We start from the raw sequence: 24182 nt of genomic DNA, 5'->3' as shown, positions 1-24182 counted from the left end.
CCAGCCCAGTATTGTCTGCACTGACTGGCAGCCGCTCTCCAGGATCTCAAACACGCTGTCTTTTTCACTCAGGGGTGGGGAACCTTGGGCCCTCCAGATGTTGCTGAACACTCAACTCTCCCATCAGCCCTTGCAAGCATGGCCAATAGCTAGGGATGATGGGAGTTGCAGTTCCGCCACACCTGGAGGGCCCAAAGTTCTTCCATGCCTATTTTAAGTAGAGATTTGCTGGCCGGATTCAGAAGGTCTTCTTGGCCAGGGTTGGGGAAACCTGCAGCTCTCCAGAGGTTGTCCAACTGCAACTCCCATCAGCCCGACAACACCTGGAGGGCCACGGGGTCCCCATCCTTGTTTTAGACCATGATGATTCTCGGCTTACCATGGCTGGAATCTTTTGTTTGGATGGGAAATGGGGCCAGCGTCTAGGCATAGCCAACAAGCGTAGATGTTTCTGGACTACAACTCCCATCATCCCTGATTGGCTATGCCGGCTGAGGTTGACGGGAGCTGGAGATGGGCACTGTTGTGACTACGCTTGGGCCAGACAGTCAGGGACTGCCATCTCTAACTATTGTAGCATTTCTAAGACCAGCTACCTCCAAGGCTTAACTCCGCAGTGGCTTCATGAGGTTGAAGGAACAAACCATCGTCGCGTGAGTTGACCGTAGCCCTTTTCATGCACCCAAAAGGACATGTGTGGCACCAAGTGTGTAAGGGGTGTATGAGAGAGAGAGAGAGAGAGAGAGAGAGAGAGAGAGAAGGGCGGGGGAGGGGGGCGGGAAATCAGCTTCATTTAGGATTTTAATGCAAACCTACCTGATTCGGACTTCCCAAAACAGGATGCAAACCAAGACACAGCTGCCTTTCGGAAATCTGAAATTCTGCAATGCAGTTCTGCAGCCAAGTAATGTGCATAGCAAAATGGGTTCATTAGGGGGAAAGCCTGCATCAAAATGCATATTTTAGGGGTTTTTTTTTGTTTTGTTTTTCAAAGAACCCATCAAAATGCATTATTTCAAGGAAAATTGCATGCAAATTTCTGGGGAAATTGCGTATGAATTTTGGAAACACCTAATAATAATAATAATAAAATTATTATTTATTCCCTGCCCATCTGGCTGGGTTTCCCCAGCCACTTATAGACTTATAAATGATAGACTTATAGACATAGATTTCCATGAGGATTTAAAAATAATAATCGTAAATGTAAACAAGAGCGGAAAATGTGAACTGAATTTAGGCTTGGAAAAAAGGAGAAATTGGGGGAAGTCAAATTATTAATTCTCATTATTCTTCAAAATAATAAGAATAGTAATAGTAACAACCTGCTCTTCACCTTCTCAGGCTGCAGGGCGGGTTTCAACAATCGGAACGTAATGTTTAAAGCACGTTTAAAACAGCTTCCGGCTGCAGAGAAAAAGTTGGGTCCTGAAAATACAAATCTTTGGGTGTCCAAAGCCGGGGAGAAAGGGGGGAAATGGACAGATCTGTTCATTCCTTGGTGGCACAGGGCTCCCGGCATCCTCAGTCCATTGCTGAATTGCAAGGCGGCTTCCGATTCCCTGCTCTATAGAGGAAGGTGAGAGGTGGAGTTGGTGAGGATTTTAGGAATGGTGCTGTTCCTCTGACACTTTATGCCCACATGTCTTCTTTTGGACGCATGAAGTGGGCACCATGCCATCTTCATGCATGCAGAGATAAGTCCCAGTTCCATTGCTGCCTGTTTATTAACTCACCAACCAGGATTCATATGAAGAGTGGGTGGTTTGTTTTTTTTTTAATGCGTATTTATGGGAAAAGACTTGGTCCATTTTGTGTGTCAGGTGGCTCATCCCACCAGGGGGTAGTCTCTTGACCGCCCTGGCTCATAAAGGGGCACAGGACTTTGTTACGAGGCAGAAATTCCACCGCCAGACATTAAAGTTGCTGCCATACCTGCAAGAGCTATGTGGCAGGCAGATATCAAACAGGTGCTGACTCATCCATCATTGCTGGGGGGGGAGGAGGAAGCAGAAGCAGCTGCACCTGTTGAATTCCTGCCTGCCAGGCACAAACTTCCCCCACTTTGAATGCAGACAAAGCCATTTGCATCTGTCGTCTGTTTCTTTTCTTTTCTTTTTTAATACCGGATGTCCACCAGCCAACTGTTTCAATCGTTTATTTTTTTAAATTTCAAACGGTATCCCGCTTATTTTTCTTTTTATATATATTAAAAATATAGACTCTAGGTGGCTTACAATTATACAGAAAAGAAAACAACCAATAATAATCCAAACGGAATTGCATGCATGCATTAGTGCGGATGAATACCCGTGTTAAAACAAGGAACATCCTCGCCAGGCAATATGGGGAATGTTGTCTCTGTGCTGATTTGGGGAATTGGGTTTTTTTGGGGGAGGGGGGTAGGGGAGCGGAAGACCCTGATCTGACACAGAGTTGAGTGTGCTTAAGCCTTTGGTCTGAGTGGCTTTACGTGTGTGCCCTGGCAAACACCAATGACGGCTTTCCACCCGAGGGTTATTTGTACCTTACGTCTAAACTGTGTACAATCTGTGGACACAGATTGTACGAGCTGTGTACCCATAGTTATTTGCACGTGGTGCTCAATGAGTGTACGGTCTGTGTGCCTGTGCTTACGGCTGTTGTATACAGATGCCCTCCGAAGCAACAAGTGTACTACACACTCTTGCCACGAAGGGATGGAGGCAGCGTTTATGTACGAAATCTGAGCTTTGCCATGGAAGTAGGACCAGGGCTGGTTTCTGAGTGGTTGGGCGTGGGGGTGAATAACCTAGTAAAGACTTTGGGAGGTCGCAGGATCGAAGCAGCACAATAGGAAGAGCGGAAGGGGCTTGCTCTTATTTTATTTTTAAAAGAAAATTATCCAATGGGTCTCTCTGCCTTTGGGCTGTTTTGCTTCTGCAGAGTCCAGCCTCTCATTCTTTGCATATTTCCCCGGATGACAGAGATGCACTAATCAGGACTAGCGGGCTGATACATTTGATAAAAAATAAATCTTCTCATTTCCTCAAAGTACCTGGTCTTTAAATACACCCGGTGGCTGCTCTGGTTTAAGCACATTTAACTCTCGTCATCTACATCGTGCGCCCGCTTTACTTGGAAGTAAGGTCCGTCCAGTACAAAGGAAATCTGTTTAGGATCAGGGCCCCGCGCCAGAAACCCAATTCTCCATCCTTCTCACTTTCAAGTAGACACGGCAAAGAAAGGAGGGGAAAAGCCCACCATTGTTATTATGATTTAAAATGTTGCAGGCTTTGTGTTTTGGAAGGAAAAAAAAGAGAAGCTGCCCCCTTGTTAAATGTTACCCAAAAAAAATTATAAGAGGGGAGGGGGGGAAATTGGACAGACCCTCCTTCTGAAAAAATATTGACAATGTCTGTGATTACTCTATTGTTTGATTGCAATGTCTGTGATTAAAAGGAAAAACAAAACGAAACACGAGAAATCTACTGCCAAAGTTAACCCCATGAATCTGACGGCTCATTTGATTCGATGGTTCCTGTCAAGAGAGCGGATTTGTGAATGTGTGTGTGTGATGTGGAAGGCTACTCCAAAGGTTTGGGGTTGTATCCAGGCCAGAGTTAGACCCATTGAAATGAATGGACCCATGTTAGCCATGCCCATTAATTCTGATCCATCTGCTCAGAGTAGAATTATATGCGACCCGTTGCATAAAAGCTTCATTTCCGTGTCGTCTCTTGATATCCTATATGTATATTTCTTTATACATTATTAGCAGGGTGGTGTGGTGATTAGAGTGTCGGGACTGTCACCTGGGGGACTGGGGTTCAAATCCTCCCACTAAACTATGAAACTGATTGGGTGACCTCACAAGCCAGACAGTATCTCTCAGCTTAGCCTACTTCACAGATTCCCACTGAATATAGTTGTCAGGGAACAATGGCAAGGATGGTATTTTGCTGAGCAGCCGTCTTGGGGGGGGGGGGAAGCTGGAAAAGGTTCGGACAGGGGGAAACAGATATCAAGGGGGTGGAACAACTCCTGTGAAGAAACCTTACAACAGTTGAGGCTCTTCTGTTTAGAGAAAAGACAAGGGAAGGAGGGCCAGAGGCAGATTTAGGGGTGCAGGACTGGTTCTCCCGTCCTGGGCGCCAAGCCGAGAGGGCACTGTGACAGTGATAAACAATGGAAGGCGAGAGGTGGGGGGTTGCGCCAAATTTCTGGTGTTGCACATGGCACACCGCTGAAATTTTAAATCTCACTTTAAATGCCACTGAGAGGGCACGATAGAAGTTTGCAACATTATGTATGGCAAGGGTATGAATAAAAATATTGTTTATTTGTGTAGCCGAAGGCTTTAACCCCAAAAAGAGAGACAGAGACATAAGACAAAATAAAACACGTTACAAAATAAATCACATCACGCAATTAGAATATTTATTAAAACCAGGCATTCTGTCAGATAAGGGCTTGCTGCTCCTCTGAAACAAAATTCACTTAACATCCCCACGAACCTTTCTCCTTAAAATTGCTGCTCTAGAGCTAAAACAGGCCGGCACCATGGCTTGGAGAAAGTGAGAAGAGAGGTTTTTCTCCCTCTCTCCTAACGACAAAACCTGTGGAAATCTAGCGAAGCTGCAAGTTGGAAGATTCTGGTCAGATAAAGAAAGGACTTCTTCATGCAGCACATAGTTCAACCATGGAACTCGCTGCTGCAGGACGGCCACCAACTTGGATGGTTTTAGAAGCAGATTAGATGAATTCGTGGAGACGTAACACTTTCAAGGGCTGCCAGCCACAATGGCCATACTCTGCCTGGTCCATGGCGGGAGACAGCTATGCTTCTGAATGCCAGTTGGTGGAAAATGCAGGTGGGGAGAATGCAGTGGTGCTCAAGTCGTGCTTTGGGCTTTCCGACAGAGGCATCCAGGATGATGGACTAGATGGGCCATTGGCCTGATCGAGCAGGCCTTTTCTTATGTTCTCACAAGAGGCCCTGCAGAAAAATGCTTCCTTCTCTGCTTCTGCAGGGGAGAGTTCCTTCACCTTGGGGTGAATGCTAATTTCAGAGCAGCCCAGAAGTTCTTGATCACAGAAAAAACACACACACACACACACACACACACACACACACACACACACACACACGTCAAAAAGCTTCAGCACCAGAAAGACAGAGAACACAAGGGGAAGGTGGAACAGGAGGTTGGAAGGAGCAGGTAGGGACATGTCTGAAGACATGCTTCCCTCTTGGTTCCATCTGCGGGGCTTACTTCGAACAGCACCCTCCTTCTTTTTAAAAATAGTTGAGGGCCACATTCCCTACTGGGCAAGCTTCTGGGGGGGCCAAATGGTGGGAGGAGCTGGCCAGGTGTGTGTGTGGGGGGGGGAGCAAGCGAGAGTGCCTGTTCCTTCAGCACAGAAAAAGGATGCCTTCCCCTAAGATTTATTGCCCTTCTGTTTACACGATGGCAAGTGTTTCCGTATACACATCAATACATGCAAATATTACGCAGATATATGCGGCTACCCTTCTCCAGATGCATAGGCTGTGGAGGGAATGGGCAGGCGAAACCACCACCAATTTGCCTGCTGCCATTCTTAGGAGATTTAAAGGTATACGATTGTTCCACAGCATCACGATTTGGCAACCTGGTGATGGTGTGCCAGCTCCCTGGTGGCCAGGGAGGAAGGACCTTCGTGCCAACTTGCCCCTTTTGCCTGCCCAGGCTGTGAGCTCTCCTTAACGGTGCTTGGAGAGGATCTTGGTTCCAAGGATAGTCATAGAGAAGTACATATATTTTCATTCCGAAGGCAGCCTCGAAGGAACTGGCTTTCCTCGAAGAGGATTAAGAAAAGGGCCGTCACATTAAAAGTGCTCTGTGCCACTGATGCAACGAGAGCGAGGAGCGGATCAAAAAGGGGATGACGGAAGGGGATTTTGGCAGGAGATTCCTGGTGGATCTAGTGCAACCCACCAGATGCTCCGAAGGGGAACACACAAGCAGGACCTGAGCGCAAGAGCACGCTTCCCCACCTGTGGTTTCCAGCAACTGTTATGTTCAGAAACATACCACCTCTGACTGTGCAGGAAGAACATAGGTTGGTAGCCATCACTGCCTCCTGTGGGAGTGAGTTCCATAGTTTAACTATGTGCTGCGTGAAGAAGGCATTTCTTTCGAACATTCAGGCCTACAGAATTCATAGAGCTGGAAGGGACCCCTAAGGGTCATCTAGCCCAGCCCGCTGCAATGCAAGAATCTCAACACACATGGTCCCCCATCCAAAGTGCAACCCCACCAGACCCCTGCTTAGCTTTGCAAATGCGCTAGCAGTTTCATTGCTGCACCACTAGGAGGTAGGTAAAAAGGTAAAGGACCCTGATCAAGTTTGCAGAGGACACCAAATTGGGAGGGGTGGCTAATACCCCAGAGGACAAGATCACACTTCAAAATGACCTTAACGGATTAGACAACTGGGCCAAAGCAAACAAGATGAATTTTAACAAGGAGAAATGTAAAGTACTACACTTGGGCAAAAAAAAATGAAAGGCACAAATACAGGATGGGTGACACCTGGCTTGAGAGCAGTACATGTGAAAAGGATCTAGGAGTTTTGGTAGACCACAAACTTGACATAAGTCAACAGTGTGATGCAGCAGCTAAAAAAGCCAATGCAATTCTGGGCTGCATCAATAGGAGTATAGTGTCTAGATCAAGGGAAGTAATAGTACCACTATATTCTGCTCTGGTCAGACCTCACCTGGAATACTGTGTCCAGTTCTGGGCACCACAGTTCAAGAAGGATACTGACAAGCTGGAACGTGTCCAGAGGAGGGCAACCAAAATGGTCAAAGGGCTGGAAACGATGCCTTATGAGGAACGGCTTAGGGAGCTGGGTATGTTTAGCCTGGAGAAGAGAAGGTTAAGGGGTGATATGATAACCATGTTCAAATATATAAAAGGATGTCATATAGAGGAGGGTGAAAGGTTGTTTTCTGCTGCTCCAGAGAAGCGGACACTGAGCAATGGATTCAAACTACAAGAAAGAAGATTCCACCTAAACATTAGGAAGAACTTCCTGACAGTGAGAGCTGTTCGGCAGTGGAATTTGCTGCCAAGGAGTGTGGTGGAGTCTCCTTCTTTGGAGGTCTTTAAGCAGAGGCTTGACAGCCATCTGTCAGGAATGCTTTGATGGTGTTTCCTGCTTGGCAGGGGGTTGGACTGGATGGCCCTTGTGGTCTCTTCCAATTCTATGACCCCTGGACGGTTATGTCCAGTCAAAGTTAACTATGGGGTTGCGGCGCTTATCTCTGGCCGAGGGAGCTGGTGTCTGTCCACAGACAGCTTTCTGGGTCATGTGGCCAGCATGACTAAACCGCTCCTGGCACAACAAAACCAGAGCATACGGAAACACAGTTTACCTTCCCACCGCAGCAGTGCCTATTTATCTATTTGCACTGGCGTGCTTTAGAACTGCTAGGTTGGCAGAAGCTGGGCCAGAGCAACGGGAGCTCACCCCATCAAGGGGATTCGAACCGCTGGCCTTCTGAGCGCCAAGCCCAAAAGGCTCAGTGGTTTAGACCACAGCGCCACCTGCATCCCTGCTGCCACTAGGAGGATGCAGCTCTTGCAGTGAGCAGATGAGAAAACTCCAATGCTTTGATCCCAGGGTTGAATGTGGCCCTGCAAACCTCTCCATCTGACCTCCAGAACTCTCCCTGGGCTGCCCTCTGTCTCCCCAGGCCAGACCCCTCACCCTACGTGCAGCACACTATTGCTTTTGCTTGGCAGGAAGGCATCCTTGAACGGCGATGTCTGGTTGGAGAGAGGAGGTGTAGAACTTAATTGGCTGAGGTGGAGTATTAGTTTAAGGCACTAGAGATTCAGAGGCTAGTGTCAGTAGCAGTGGCTTTTGAGTATGTGGAAAGTGCCATCTAAGTCCCCAATATGGATATTAGTTTTCCCCTTTGTGTATAAAAATCCCCTTAATAAGCCCACTTGTAAATTTATCCTGCCTCTGGTAGTGGTGTTCATCTCACGTCCGACTTCAAGCCTAGCCACGTTACTAAGAGGTCGCGAAGCCTCCTGAGGGAAGTGGGTGTTAGCGGCAGGATTAAAAACACAGGCACTTGTGTGCGTGTGGTTAAGTGAGGCTGAGCAACTGCGATCCCCAACGATCCAGAGGAAGCTTGCGTAAAGTGCTGTTTGATGCTCTTCTAGTACGCTATCTTCCTATATATATATAAAGGCAAGGCTGTCGTCACGCAGCAGTTCATGCGGCCGCCAAGACGCAGCCGCCTCTACTTCAACATGATGACAGAATGGCAGGTGAGAGAGCAAGCAGGTTGCAGGCAGCGCAGGCAAGGCATTTCAAAGAGCGGTTTGCCAAACCACTCTCCGAAGAGCCTCCCCCCTTCTTTAAAAGAGGTTTGAGAGAGCTGTGAAGGGAAATGTGAGGTGTAAAGGGAGGTGGTTCCCCCCCCAGGTGTAAAGGAAGGAGTTGGCCAGGTGGAGGGGGGGAAGCGGGTGAGAGCCCCTACTCTGTGTGTATGGATCTCTGGTTTGTGTGTGGTTGAAACGTAGCCTATAACAGTGAGGGTCACATCCATCGCTGCACCCACTTCCCCCCTGGCCCCACCTACCACTAGAATGCAGCCCCTGGAAAGTTGCCTATGATGGAATGTGGTCCCCAGGCCAAATACCTTTCAAATTTCTGTTTGCCTTCTCTGCTTAATAAAATATTGGGAGTCTACATTTTTGCCCAGCAAAGGCTGACTCTTCCAGGCATTGAAGGATTGTAGCTTTAACATTCCTTCCTTCCAGTTTAGCTGGATTGGAAATTATCCAAGCGGGTCTAATTTCTTGGGTCCCCCCCCCCTTCTTGACTACCAAATAAGCAGGAGGCCTGGTAGTAGGATGGAAGCAATCCAGCACTGGAGAGAGAAACACTCCTCCGAATCTGGACACAATGTGACTTACGAGCTTGTAGAGAAAGCCTATTATAACTGTATTTCCTGCCAGCTGGTTGAATGTGGGGAAGAGGTGAGGGAAATGAGATTATCCATCACAAGCAGTCACCACCAATACCAGCTCAATGTACCTTTGACATGGGATAGCATCACATCGTGGAGGCAGACTAATTGGTTCTCTTTCTCTCATGCCACCTCTCGGCCTCGCCATCAATCACAGGCTTGTATTTTGCTCAGGATAACGCTGGCAGATATAAAAGATGGGCAATCTGTTGCTGCAGCAGGTGCCAGGAAGCCAGAAACAGAAAGCCAGGTCAACATAGGCCTATTTCTAAGGTGCCAAGCGACGCTTTATTGGAGAGATGCCTGGTGCATTTGGGGGGGGGGGGAAGCCCCCCTGAAAATATTGGTTGAAGGCCAGAGGAGCAAGAATCTGTGGCGATGTCTCACCCCGACCAAGGCAGATGGTGCCATTGAGCTACTGAGCTAAGTTCAAGGTGCTGCTTTTGGTACACAGAGCCCTGAAAGTTATAATCTCACCTTATCTTTCCATTTGTTCACTGCAGGTGAGCGTCTCACACAGACACCATGGTATCAGGAGGTACGTTCTGCATTATGTAGGAACTGGACCCACTTAGGCAGGAAGAACCAGCTGCACAAATGTAAGATGGGGAACACCTGGCTTGCCAGTAGTACATGTGAAAAGGATCTAGGGGGTCTTAGTAGACCGTTAGCTTAACATGAGTCAACAGTGTGATGCAGCAGCAAAAGAGGCTAATGCTATTCTAGGCTGCATCGACAGTAGTGTCGCGATCAAGGGAAGTAATAGCACTGCTCTATTCTGCCTCGGCCGGCCCACACCTAGAGTCCTGTGTCCATTTCTGGGCTCCACAACTTAAGAAGGATGTTGACAATCTGGAACGTGTGCAGAGGAGGGTGACCAAGATGGGGAAAAAAGCTCTGGAGTTGGGTTTGTTTAGCCTGGAGAAGACTGAGACGATATGATAACCATCTTCAAATATCTGAAGGGTTGCCTTATGGAAGCCAGCCTGTAGGACCCAAACCAACGGATCCAAGTCACAAGAAAGGAGATTCTGACTAAATATCAGGAAGAACAGCAAGTACTGTTTGACAGTGGAACAGACTCCCACAAGAAGTGGTGAACTCTCCTTCCTTGGAGGTTTTTAAGCAGAGGTTGGATGGCCATCTGTCATGTAAGAACCCCTTCTTAGAATGTTAGAAGCAGAACAGCAGGCTCTGTGCTAGAAATGGAATCAGTGGAGAAGAGAGTGGAACTTTTTTACTTTTCGTGATCATGCAAGAAAGGTGTCAAGTGAGTTATTTCCACTTGCCTTCTGCTGTCCTCGCTTCCTTCCAGAGCTCCTGTCAAGGCCAATTTCCTCAGAGCTGTCCAGCACTTCTCAGCAAAGTGGCCAGAACAGAGAACCCTGTCGCTTATTGTCGTAGTCTAAAATCTGATGCCAGGTGTGTGTGGGAGGCAGAGAGGTAAGGAATAAATATTATTATTATTATTATTATTATTATTATTATTATTATTATTATTATTTATACCCCACCCATCTGGCTGGGCTTCCAACAGAACATTAAAATGCAATAATCTATTAAACATAGAAGGTAAACTTAAAAAGTTGCATGGCATGGGCAGGAAGGAAGGAGCATGCCTTCCTCTCCCAGGAACTCTCAGGTCAGCCTGCGTTCAGCTCCAAATTAAGAGGTAGTTGTTGTTTTCTTAACCTGCCCTGCAACACATAAACAGCTGCCTATGAGGCTGTTAGTCCAGAGGGGAATGACTAGCCGCCCTCACATCAAAGGGACATGTCTGCAGCTTCAAGAAATCAATGCTAAGAGCCCTGCTGAAAGCTCCATTTAGTCCAGCATCCTCTTTTTCAGAGGCTAAGCAGATGCCTTTTGTTAAACCCAAACGGACAGGAGGGCAACCACCTTCTTCTGTTGCTCGCTGGCATTGAGGTACACTGCTTCTGAACGTGGCAGTTCTGTACAGCCATTACGCACAGTAAAGACTATGAATGATCACCTCTTTGAAAACTGTAATAGCCAGAGAGCCACTTCTAAGTTAGCAACGGCAATACCGAGCTAGGAGGCCTGAATTGGTACGACAGCTTCATAATACAAGCCACAGCTATCATGCAAAAGAAAAAAGGTCCCAGGTTCAATCCCCAGGTTCTCCAGGTAGGTGCTGCCAGTCAGTGTAGGTAATGCTGAGCTACTCGGAACAAGCATCTGACCTGGCAGAAAGTTGTTTCCTATGTTTTGGTGCTGCGATCCTAAAATTTGGGGGGAGGGAGCTGTAAATCTGTGTGCAGAAGTTAGGACTGGAAAATCCTGCCAGTTGTTGTAAATATAACTGAACTAGATTTAACTGTGTTGCCACTTTGGCTGGTCTGCACCCAGGCTCCTGGCTAGAAAGTAAGAATGTAAGGAAAGCCCTGCTAGATCATCTGGCTGGCTGCTGTGAGAAGGCTGTCCCTTCTAGTCCAGCCTTCTCACAGCAGCCAGCCAGATGCCCCAACGGGAAGCTCTGATACAGGACACGAGAATAAGAGCTGATCTCCCCACTTGCGATTCCCAGCAACTGGCATTCAGAGGTATTTACTGCCTCCAACAGAGGAGGGGGAAATATAGCTGCCGCGGCTCCATGAATTTCCCCCAAGACTTTATCTACAACGAAAAGACCGATAAAAATAAAAATCTATTGGGCGAAAATGCCTCTTTTGCTTCCCAAGCAGGATCTAAACCAAGACTGCTTATGATGGTTCGCGGGGGTCGTGTTCAGAAGAAACAGATAACAGAAGCACAAGGTGCTGAGGTGGGGTGCCGTTTGGCAAAAAGAACTCTTTTTTAATGTATTGGTTGATACACACACATACACACACATGGTTATTCAAGGTGTCACCCTGAGGTATAAAAAAAATACCCCCCCCCCGAGAAAGCAGACTCCAAAGCTTGGCCCTCCCTTTCACCAGCGCGACGTTGTGTTCACTTTCGACATGATTCCAGGTGGACCACGGCTGCAAGGCGAGAGGCGGTTATCCCAGCATCCTTTGCTCCACACGTCGCAATGGTCTGCTGCGTCCTCCCCGTTCTCTTCTGTCCTTCCCTCTCCCGCCCCCAAAGCTTCCTCATAGGCCCTTCCCCATCGTGAGAGGCAACGGTTGGCTCTTGCCCGGCTCCACCCCTTCAGCTTTTAACCACTCCATCTTCTGCTTGTGTTGCTGAACGGCATCGGCCACCCGGGCGTCTATCATGGCTTCCGTGAGGACGCCGTCCTCGGAGGCATACGCTGCGGCCTGAAGAGGAGGAGGAGGAGAGGGAAATAAACCTGGTTTGGTCATTCCTTGAATGGCGTTGCGAGATGGGGGAAAAAAACCAAAGTTTTCTGCATGGCATGGATAAATCGGTTCCTCGACAGCCCAGCTTTTAAGTGAGCCTCATTTCTGTCCCAGGATCCTTCACTGCTGACTTGGAAAGCTGCCATTCCCCCAACACAGAGCAGGGGGGGCCCTGCAGGCTTCTCAGTCTGGCCCTCAGATCTCTTCCCCAGGCCGCACCCCACAGTGGCCCAGCTTTTGCATGCTCCCTTGAGCGTTCATGCCTCTCTAAAATGTGTCCTTGGGACTCTGAAAATGCCTCTTGCTTGCCTGGATGCCGGATGGAGAGAGGGGTTCGAGTTGTGCAGAAACCAGCCGCCCAGCGCACAAAGGCAAAATTGACATCCATTGCTCCGCCCACATTTTCCCCTGGCCCCTCCCACCACTGGCATGTGGCCCTCAGGCTGAAAACCGTCCCCACTCTGCTGCACACTAACAGCAAACTCCTTCTCAAGTGTATGGATCCTGGTGTAGACGAAACGCAAGTGCACACCCCAGAGCAAGAGGGAGGAGATTGGGAGAGGTACAAACTGAAACCTTTTTTCAAAGAGGGTGGGAACCCCAGAAAAATCCCACGGAGGCCTGTGTGAATTCAGCAGGCTTGACATTCATACCAAATGTTGGGGGGGGGGGATCTAAGAAAACTAGAGAGGAATGGAATGGAGTAGCCTGGGAGAGGGGGAAGAATGGAATGGAATGGAGTAGCCTGGGAGAGGGAGGAGGAATGGAATGGAGTAGCCCACGAGAGGGTATGGCCAGGGGAAACCTGGGCTACGGGCTCTCTGCAATGCAACATTTTGTAGAATTCTACATCTTAGCTTTGTCACCTAGAGGAGTGACAGCCCAATGATGCTTGGGAGCTGCTGCCTCGAAAGAGCACTTCACAATGCAAGATGCCTGGGGCATGCAGCCACTGATGGCTTGGCATGCTCAAAGCTTGCCCAGGTGCCCGTCACTAATGGAGCTGCAAAATGCAGGTGCTCCCTGGCAAGACGGGGCTTAGCTCCAGGAAGGATCCAGTGTTTGTTCAATGGACGCCGAGTGTTTTCCCTTTGCTGCGATTTTTTTTTTGGCAGGGTGTGTGTGTGCACAAGGGTGCAACCTTCAACCCCCCCCCCACCCTCCGGCCAGACCGCCTGCAAATTGTGAAGACTCCAGCTGGGGCCGTGCGATTCACGCTTGGCTGGTTCTCTCAATGACTTTCTAAAAATAGATCTGCCTGGGGCCCCGACTGTCAGGAAAGGAGTGGGAGAAAGCAGATGCCCCTTCCAGGAGGAGCTTTAACTCCTTGAAATTGAACACACCGGGCTTTTTCACCACTCACCAGGCTGGACTTCTCACCGAGACAAAAAGGCTCTGGGATTGCTTATGCTGCTATTTCCACACTCCCCTCCCTTCTACTTCTATCTTCCTAATAATGAGGACCAGAAACTTAGAAACAACCATAAAAGCTCTGTTTTCAAGAAGCTGGATTTTGTGTGGCGCAGAAGAACTGTGGGAACACAGAACAATTGCCCAATTGGCTTCCAATTCCTCAACCACGAGCATAAGGTTGTAAAGTTTCCCCTGAAGAACACCATTCTGCACTATGTGCGTGCGTGAGATATATTCTGCAACAAGGGAAACTGCAGAGCATTTTGGCCTGCATGAAGTATGCAAACTGAGCAGCAAGAAGCCTGCTGGATGAGGCCACCAGCTCATCTAGCCCAGTTCTCAGTGTAGCCAACCAGATACCCATGGGAAGCCTGCAAACATGACCTGAGTGCAAAAGCAACTCTCCCCATTTGTGACTCTTGGTAACCTATATTCAGAAATATTGCCCATGGTGGAGGAAGAAGCAAAGTCAGCGTGGGAGGAGGGGAGAGCTGCTGCTCTGCTCAGGTCCTGCTTGTGGGTTTCCCATGGGTATCTGGCTGGCCACTGTTGGAGAATAAGATGCTGGACAAATGCTTGCAAAATACCGTACAGGGCAACTTCGTAATGGTGCAGCTGCGAGGGCAGGCGACCACTTTCTCAAGATGCGTTTGACGTGTGTCAAACGGTTATAAATGGTTCTGACATGCTTTAAATTACCTTTTTTATTTTAAAATTGCATTGTTTGAACACTCTGGGCCTTCCCCGCACAGAGGGAGGGCGGAATAGAAAAAAAGGAATCATAAATAAATCATACGAGATTTCCTGGTCTGGTTGACATGTCGTGCAATGAACCAACGGCAACATCCAATGCACATTGTTGTCAGCCCCCCGCCTCCTCCGAGGGTTCAGAGCAGGGAACTGGCTCTGCTGTGCCACACATCCATGTCTCTTTCAACCCTTTCCGTGGGCGAGCTTTGACGGGCGGGCACAGTACCCAATTAAGTCCTACTCGAAGCAGACCCACTGAAATCAACCTGGATTGCCAAGTGCATCTGTTTCAATGGGCTGCCTCAAACTAAGCCCCTACTCAGAGCAGATTGATTGAAATCGATGGACCCAAGTATGTCATGTTCCTTCGTTTCGTATGGGCTCACTCTGAGTAAGGACTTAGTTGCCAAAGAAGATAAACATAAAAAGAACCTGCTGGATCAGGCCAGCGTCCCACTTAATCCACTGTCCTGTTCTCAAAGCGGCTGAGATGCCTATGGAAAACCTGCATGGAAAACTTCCATAGTTTAATCGGTAGGGTTGCCATATTTTGAAGAGCAAAAAAGAGGACACATCTGATGACTTCTACTTTTAACTATGGATTGCTATGGCGACTCTACACCCATGAAAAAGAGGACCTGTCCCGTAAAAAGAGGACATACGGTAATCCTACTATGGGATGCATAGATAAGTTACTTTATTTCATCCCAAAATTCAGCTTCGCTGGATGGCCACGAGGTCTAGCGTTATGAGAGAGGAAGAAAAACTTTTCTCTACCCATTTTCTCCATAATATGCATATTTCAGTGAACTTATTTCACATCACTTGCCTTTTCTCTAAACTAAAAAGTCCCAGTTGCTGCAGCGTACAGAAGTGTCGCCCCATCCCTTGATAATTCTGGCTGCCCTTTAATGAACCTACATCGGTCTAGAGTAGGACCGAACTGCAGTCTGCCAGAGAGGTTTTCTAAGCCTGCAAAATGAGGTGGGGAGAGAGAGAATGCTGCAATGTGGATGGTGGTGAGGCAAACTAATTGAAAATACAAATTGGAGGTGAATTAAGCAGCAGTCGTTAGCAGCAATTAAGCCTCCCCCCCCTTTGGGATTAGATCGAAGGTGCTCTGACCAAGGGAAGGTTTGAGAAATTGCTTCATTAAATCGTTTGGCTCCAGGAGGCGGAAATCGTGGCTTTCACTGTCCTGAGGTGCTGGCTAAAAAACAGGTTGTAAACTTTTCATTCCTGGTTAGACTCTTTTTTCTTTTAAAGCACCGCAGTGCCCTTCCCTCCCCACCCCAAGGCTGTCGGAAACAGACCAAGGCAGGCAGGCAGGAAGTGAGAGAGAGACTGAGGCAGGGGAAGGAATTCTAAAACACCTTCCACGAGGCATCCACTTGCGTCAAGGCTGTTTGAAGGATGCGCAAAGCCGCACCTGGCTCGCCCCAGCTGCTGTTTGTCAAGATCAGGAAACGCAAGCACGCTCACAAGGAGGGAAAGGGACCTGGGAAGGTGACAAAGTCACTCTGCGCTACCCAATCTCGTCACAAGCTGGCGGGCGTCAACGCCCAGCGTTCTCAGAAGAGGCAAAGAACAGCCTTGACCCCCCCCCCATCCCATCTAAATTCAATCCCTACCTAGACCTAGGATGAAGGGCTGGGGGAACCTGTGGCCCTCCAGATGTGCCTGGATGCAACAGGTGGGGATGATGGGCTTTGTAGTCCCTCAATGTCTGGAGGGCTAAAGCTCCCCAACACAGCACCCTATGGGTTTTGGTTAAGCCCAGATTTCAGGGGTTGATTCCACCCCCCCATGTATTTAGGGTCCCCTCCCCTCAAAAAGTGCCACGGTGCTCAGGTTCTGCTTGGGGGGGGGGGGGGGGGTGGCTACTGTAAGAAGAGGATGCAGGACGAAATGGGCCTTTGGTCAGATCCGGCAGGGCTCATCTTAGGTTCTTAAGGGGTGCCCCAAAATGCTCTATATAGAATTGCCACAGTTCCTGACGATGGCTGGCTGTTTCTCCCCGCTCACCAGAGGATAACAACACTGCTGCCAGTGACACCCCCCCATTGGCGGCAAGAGTTCCTGTCACCACACAAGAAACTCTTCGTGAGCTCCCCGCCACTACCAACAGTACCCCATTCTCCCCACGGTTGTGAATGGGGTGATGAATTTGGGAGGGATTTCATCTCAGCACTAGTCAGCTGTGTGTGTGTTGCAATTCCATAGAAGCGCACAGGAAACTGCACAAAATTGCACTTATGAAGGGTTTGGGGCTCTCTTAACTTTTCAAAACTACATTCACAGTCCTTATGACTGCTCGAAAGGATGTGAAATCTCACAAGCGCTCCTCTCTCTCTTGCAATGTCACATAATGTAACACTGGGCATAGAAATGAACTTGTAGAAAATCTCAGCTCTCTCTCCTTTTCAAAAAGCAGTCCTTACGACTGCAAAGTTTTGCTTGAAAGCGTGTGAAATCTCACAGGCTCTGTGCGTATCTGTGGAGTGGCTGGTGTTTGACCCCGGCAACACAAGCGGTTATTTAAAAACAAATTTGCCCCGGGAGAATGCTAAATGTTCTAGTGTCATGTCTTATTTACTGAAGTTTAAGCTGCTGTTTTATTAATGTATTTTTCAAAATTAATTATACAGTTTTATCTGGCCCACACTGTCTATTTTTTTTGCTGATATTTCGTAATTGTTATAAACCACTTATTATTTTAAAAATCTCTAAGCGACCTACAACATAAAACACACAAGTTATACCATTAACTCGAAAGTACAACCTGAACCCACCGTCTCTCTCAGTCTAACCTACCTCACAGGGTCGTTGTGGGGATTAAATGAGGAGGGGGAGAAGCACCTTGAGCTCCTTGGACAAAAAAAGGCAGGATATGAATGAAATAAATAAATATCCAGTTTGGTGGGGATTTAAGTAGTCTAGTTTCAGATTTGCAGGTATCTCTCCCTGTGCAGTCTAGTGATAATATGGTTGTTCTGGTCTTAAGATTGGGTGTTATTATTTAATATGTTCAGGTATATTAGCACGCCCCATCATCATATCCATGTTGAATTTTTGTTATTGTTTACTTCGCCCTGTGGTTCCATAATAAATTTGCAAACTAATAAAAAATATTAAAAATAAAGAATATAGATATACACAAACTCCTCTCTCTCACGTTGTCTAAGGCCAGAGTAAAAAGGTGCTGTCTTCAGCACATGACAAGAGATGGAAACCAGAGTTTTCAGGAGGCATTATGTAACCAGAGGCTCTTTGGAAAAAGGAGTCAATGGGCAATTTTATTGCGGCTGCCTTAATCGGTCCCAAGGGGCTGGATGCGCCAAGGCAGTGTTTTCTTTCTGTTTTAAAAAGACCAACTGAAGCTTGCGCACAGCAAAATCTGCAAGCTCGCACACCTTACAGAACTCTCAAACAGAAAGCCTGCAGTATTTTGGATGCGGTGTGGCAGCACCAGCCCTACCTAAGGCTTGCTTTATTTGTCAAAATGTATTTATAAACTGCATGGAACATTTTCATCAGTCTTACCGGGGTTCTACAGGCGTCAGGCAAAAACGTTGCTCGTCAACCAGGCCTTTTGCTGCTTAACACCCGATACCCTTTTAAATGTGTTGTAGGAAGGGTGGGGTGGGGTGGAGGTTATGGGTTTCTTTTTGTTTTGATCATGTATTCTGTGTTTTTTCCACATTGTGTTTTTCTGTTGTGAGCCGCCCTGAGATCTATGGGTGAAGGGTGGTATACAAATTTAATAAACAGCAAAATAAAATAAATAAATACAGGTGAAACTCGAAAAATTAGACTACCGTGGAAAGGTTCATTTCTTTCAGTAATTCAACTTAAAAGGTGAAACTAATATATGAGATAGACTCATGACATGCAAAGCGAGATATGTCAAGCCTTTGTTTGTTATAATTGTGATGTTTATGGCGTACAGCTGATGAGAACCCCAAATTAACAATTTCAACTTTGGGGTTTTCATCAGCTGTACGCCATAATCATCACAATTATAACAAATAAAGGCTTGACATATCTCGCTTTGCATGTCATGAGTCTATCTCATATATTAAACTCCAGTAGCTAATGAAAACAATTGCTTACATAAATGGACTTTTCCACGATATTCTAATTTTTCGAGTTTCACCTGTAAATACCCCATCTCTAGTCTCCCTCCAGGCAACAAGGGTTAGCAACAACAAAAAAGCAAAGCTGCCTGGAAGCCGGTCTCTGTGCTTAGCCCATTCCTGTGTTGAATCCATGCATTTACTGCAATTACATTCTGCTTTTCCTCCAAGGTCAAGGCAGCGAACCCAGCTCTCCCCACTCCATTCCATCATCACAATGATTTTGCGAAGTGGGCTACCAGAAGCAATTTCCCCTGATCCCAGGTGTATGCGGGGTTATGGTTATAGGGAAGAAAGAGCATGTTCAGCAACATCTAGAGCAGTGTTTTTCAACCTTTTTTGGGCAAAGGCACACTTGTTTCATGAAAAAAATCACGAGGCACACCACCATTAGAAAATGTTAAAAAAATTAACTCTGTGCCTATATTGACTATATATAAAGTAATTTTCCCACGGCACACCAGGCAACATCTCGCGGCACACTAGTGTGCCACGGAACAGTGGTTGAAAAACACTGATCTAGAGGGCCAAAGGTTGTCCAGTGCTGAGCTCAGCCAGCGCTAGCTGAAACCAAGCAGGCTGGCCTGAGCAGGCAAGGCTGCGTCGAAGGACTGGCTCTCTCATAGGATGCTGGACTTACCTGCCAGGCCACGGCGAGCTGAGAGATCTCTCGGCCAGACATGCCTTCGGCCAGCTTGGCGATCTCTGAACACTTCTTCCCATAGTCAAACTGGGCGAGCTTCAGGCGCCTGGACAGGAAAAAGCACACCAGTTAGCATCAACACTGCCATGTTATATTTATTGCAAGCTGCTGGGAAACACTGTAGGTAGGGTCTAAGGCAGCGTTTCCCAAACTTGGATATCCAGCTGTTTTTGGACTGCAACTCCCATAATCCTTAGCTAGCTGGACCAGTGGTCAGGGATGATGGGAACTGTAGTCCAAAAGCAGATGGAGACCAAAGTTTGGAAAACACTAGTCTAAGGTTTATAGGTTGTATTCAACTAGGTACCCATCAAAAGAGTTCACCCGCTGAAATTAACGGGCATAAATTAAATCACTTTGATTAATTTATGAAAGCAATCTTGAGTGGGGCCAGCGTTGGATGCAACCCTTCATCCAGTAAATAAAACTATTATATGATTTGCTAGCCAGTGTAGCAGTTCGGTTAGGACCCATGTTCAAACCCTTGCTCAGTCTGCGACGACCTGGCTTGTCATTCCCTCAGACTGACCCGCCTTGCAGGGCTGTTGTGAGGATTAACAAAAGAGGGACCGCGAGGAAGCCTTAGGCCAACTCAGGCCCACTGGTCCACCTTCCTAGGTACTATCTATGCTGGATGGGAGCAGCTCTCCTGGGGATGCCACTGGGGTTTGAGCCCGGGACCTTCTGCATGCCAAGCAGATGTCCTCCAGCTGAATTTATGGGGAACTCTATTTTATGATATTGCTTTTCGATACAGGGAAGACAAAAGTAAGTACTTCTTCACGCAGCACACAGTTAGAACGATGGAATTCGCTCCCACAAGAGGCTGTGGCTACCCAGACAGGGACGGTTGATGCCAAGTCAACTCCGGCCCTGTACAAATGAAAACCTGCCTGGCTAGACCAAGCGACTGCAGGAGACGAGCTTGACGAGGCAACCCCTCCTCCTCCCACTCCTGCGGGATCTTGAATGAAGCGGACCGGAAAAGGCTTAAGGAAGATGCGCTCCCTGTTGCAAGAGATCTTTGCCCGATACAGGGGGAATCCTCTTGTCAATTCTGCTTCCGCTATTCAGTTGCAAACGATGACAAGTGACTCATGTTCTCAACAGCTTTCATAACCCAAACGGGATATATTTGGGAGCAGCAGGGCCCAGTAGTAACATTACCTACCTTCAAAGCTAGGCCTGTCACAAAACGCTGCCGTGCAGCCCCACTCCTAAGCAGCCACTGCTGGCGTTCCCCTTTGCTCACCTACCCTGTCCTGACTTCATGCCAATACAGTTATGAAGTTATTAAGTTAATAACTGTATTAGTTATGAACTTAATTCATTCCGGAGGTCTGTTCTTAACCCGAAACTGTTCTTAACTAGAGGCACCACTTTAGCTAATGAGGCCTCTTGCTGCCGCTGCGCTGCTGGCACACGATTTCCGTTCTCATCCTGGGGCAAAGTTCTCAACATGAGGTAACTCTTCCAGGTTAGCGGAGTTTGTAACCTGAAGCGTTTGTAACTCGAGGTACCACTGTACAGGATTCTGGTGCAGTGCTACAGATCCTAGATATATATATATACAAAAACCATATTTTTCTGTCTATAAGATGCCCCCATGTATAAGACACCCCCTATTTTTGGGGACTCAGATTTAAGAAAATGGGGGGGGGGGGAAAGAGATGTATCAGTGTATAAGACGCCACCTAATTTTCGACATTCTTTTTAGGGAAAAAACCTAGTCTTATACATGGAAAAATATGGTAATTAATTTTAAAAAAATTAATATACTGACTGCTTTCCCTCAGTGGCCGGCTTCAGGACGTGCTTGTCAAAATACATCCGGACCAGACGCTCTCTCTCTTCCAGCTCTGGCAGCTTAAAATTAACCATTTCGTCTATCCGGTCATTGATGGCCCAGTCAAACTGCTCCGGTTGGTTGCTGGCTAAGACGAGCATGAACCTGGGGAGAGGAGTGGAGAACCATCATTCCCCCCCTCTCTTATAAAGCAAAGCAGTTCTATTGGGATTCCCCCTTTCCACTTCAGAGTTGTGCACGCGGGGAGGGTGGGAATACTTTGAGGGATTGTACCGGTGGATCAAGTGCGCATTCCCCAAACGCCATAAAACCATTCAATGCTCATTCGTTCAATACAGAAACACTGGCTTGTATCCAGTGACAGCCCTACTCAGATGAGACCCACTGAAGTTCACAAACTTAAGACCACTGATTTCAATGGGAATTAGTTGGGTACAACCCATAATATCTTCATACGTGCATAAAAGTGTCAGGCTCTTGTCAGGAAGCAATTCATGCGGCTGCGGCGCCTGTCCCCTCGATTATACAAGGCTGCAGTGAGTGAAGCTTAAAAGCAACAGTCCTATGCCAATCTACTCATTATTTTATATCCCATGGGTCTCACTTCCCAGGACTTGTGTGTTGAGCATCGCAGACTAAGGCACACACCCTCTTCTGCCTCTTGCCTCCTGCACTTCTCTCAAAACGCTCCCAGCTCCTTCCCAGCTCACACCCAAAACTCCACGCCGTGCTTTAAGCATCCTTTTGCTTCACAGCCAGCGCCTGCCACCTCTCTTCTGCCCGCGACCCCCTCCGGCCCTCTCTCTCGCCGACTGACAATAAGCCCTGATTTAATGGCGCATTATGATTTGAATCAGCCTGTTTTCCTAATGGGTGCTGGCGGCGAAACTCTCGCCATCTGTTCAGAGCTGGGCCCTGCTGGGGTCAGCGGGGGAGAAAAGACCGGGGGGCGGGGGAGACACCATCTCCACATTCATTCGGAAACTGGCTACTTTTCTAGATTGCTCCATGCCTGGCTCGCAGCTACGCAGCCCTGGCAAGATCCAAGAGGGACAGACACAATGACCCAAAGCCCTAAATGCTTTCCCAGACAACAATGACAAAAAAGGGGGCAATTTCTTACCTGTTACCGTATTTTTCCGTGTATAACATGACCCCATGTATAAGATGACCCCTACTTTGAGGAGCCCAAAATTAAGAAATCGGTATTTTAAAGTTGTTTCAGCTTTTGGAGCAAAAACAACTTTTTCTTTCTTTCTTTTTTTTTGAAAATCGCCAAAAAAAGTTGTTCCGGCACTCAAGTGACTCAGGAACTGCCAGAAGCTGCCAGCTCACCCAAGACTTACGGTATAAATCTGAATATAAGACGACCCCCAATTTTTGACAAAACAACAACAACACGGGGGGGGGGCATTGTTTTGTACATGGAAAAATACGGCATTTAAATAAAATCCTTTTAACATGCACAATATTTAACAGAATATTTCCGATAATGACAATAAACTCCAGAAGTTACTTATTTATTTATTTCATGGGTAGGGAACTCCCCCCCCTCCAGCCCGAGGGCCACATTCTCCTCTGGGCAACGTTGTGGGGGCCACATAAAAGGGTTGTGCATGGGCAGACAAAATTAATATTTCTAAGTTAGTCATATGCATTAGCTTCAAGGGGTCTACTTGGAGTGGGAGAGAACAAACACACAGACACACACACACACACACACACACACAAACACAAAAGTAAGGCAAGTAAGAAGCATTATTACAGTTCAAAGGCAGCTCTGTTGAGTTTTTAATTTCTCCTCCTTTCACTTCAATGGCCTTAACCCGACAAAAATCTTTCTCTTCTGCCTTTTTATAGTGATACCTTATTTTACAAGGCGTATTATACGGTGTATAAACTGCATTATACTGATTTACTGTAAATTTTGTTCCATTTAATCCGTGGCAAGATGGCCACCAATACAGCTTGGCTTACACAGCGGCCAATAAATAAATAGTTTATCAGGGATGTGCGCATTTGGTACAAACTGGAAACCTCCTCCCTTTCCCCTCCCAACCAAAATAAGCAGAAATCTGTAGTACTATTATTTAATGTTTCCAGCCTAAGGCAAAGTATCAGAGCAAGAAGACTGTCCTGGAGCTGTTTCGCTTCACATTTAGCACACTCCTAGCGCAGGCCCTGAAATGAAGAACCTCAGAGTGGCTGTTTTGAGTTGCAGGTACCAAGAGGGCCGTGGATCAGGGTTCAAATCCCCATGCAGGGCTGAGGAAGACCCTGACCACAAACTCTAGAGAGATGCTGCCTATCGACATAGACTGGCTTTCTCCAACTCTAGATGTCACTAGACTACAATTCCCATCATCCTTGACGGTTGGTCATGCTGGCTGGGGCTGATGGGAGTTGGAGTCCAACAACATCTGGAGAGGAAAGGACAATACTGAGCTAGATGGGCCATGTCTGACTCAGGCGGCGTATACAACCATACAGTTAAAGCACATGACTCCCAACCCCAAAGAACCCTGGGAATTGTAGTTTATGCCTCACAGAGCTACAATTCACAGCACCCTTAACAAACTACAGTTCCCAGGATCCTTGGGGGGTGGGGAATGCCATATGCTTTAAATACATGGTGTGTACACAAGCCTGTCTGACGCAACTTCTTATGCTACTGTTTTTCTGACCCCATCTCTCTGTCAGGTTTAAAACTCATATAGGTGCCCCAGAACACCTCAGATTAACTCCTCAAACGAAAGTAAAAAGGCACAGAGCAAAACAAAAACAGGAATTACAGGGGCCAAGTGGTGGTTAAACCAAACTTCTGGGATGCGGGTGGCACTGCAGTCTAAACCACTGAGCCTCTTGGGCTTGCTGGTTGGAAGGTCGGCTGTTCGAATCCCCACGATGGAGTGAGCTCCCGTTGCTCTGTCCCAGCTCCTGCCAACCTAGCAGCTCGAAAGCACGCCAGTGCAAGTAGATAAATAGGTAGCGCTGCAGTGGGAAGGTAAACGCCGTTTCCGTGCGCTCTGGTTTCCATCACGGTGCTCCG

General features: G+C 47.4%; 1 protein-coding gene across 1 annotated transcript in view; it reads right to left on the bottom strand.

Moving 5' to 3' along the window:
- Positions 1-11797: 11797 nt before the first annotated feature.
- ATAD3A (ATPase family AAA domain containing 3A) overlaps positions 11798-24182 on the bottom strand; it is a 37754-nt gene continuing 25369 nt past the window's right edge. The window contains exons 14-16 of the mRNA XM_033156337.1: positions 21110-21277; positions 19264-19372; positions 11798-12282 (exon numbers count right to left, since the gene is read on the bottom strand). Of these exons, the coding sequence (XP_033012228.1) occupies positions 12115-12282; positions 19264-19372; positions 21110-21277 (445 nt within the window). The 3' untranslated portion in view covers positions 11798-12114. The remainder of the gene's footprint in view (positions 12283-19263; positions 19373-21109; positions 21278-24182) is intronic.

Source organism: Lacerta agilis, chromosome 8 (genome assembly GCF_009819535.1).
Source record: "Lacerta agilis isolate rLacAgi1 chromosome 8, rLacAgi1.pri, whole genome shotgun sequence".
In the NCBI taxonomy this organism is placed as follows: Eukaryota; Metazoa; Chordata; class Lepidosauria; order Squamata; family Lacertidae; genus Lacerta; species Lacerta agilis.
This window is presented reverse-complemented; position numbering and strand designations above follow the sequence as displayed.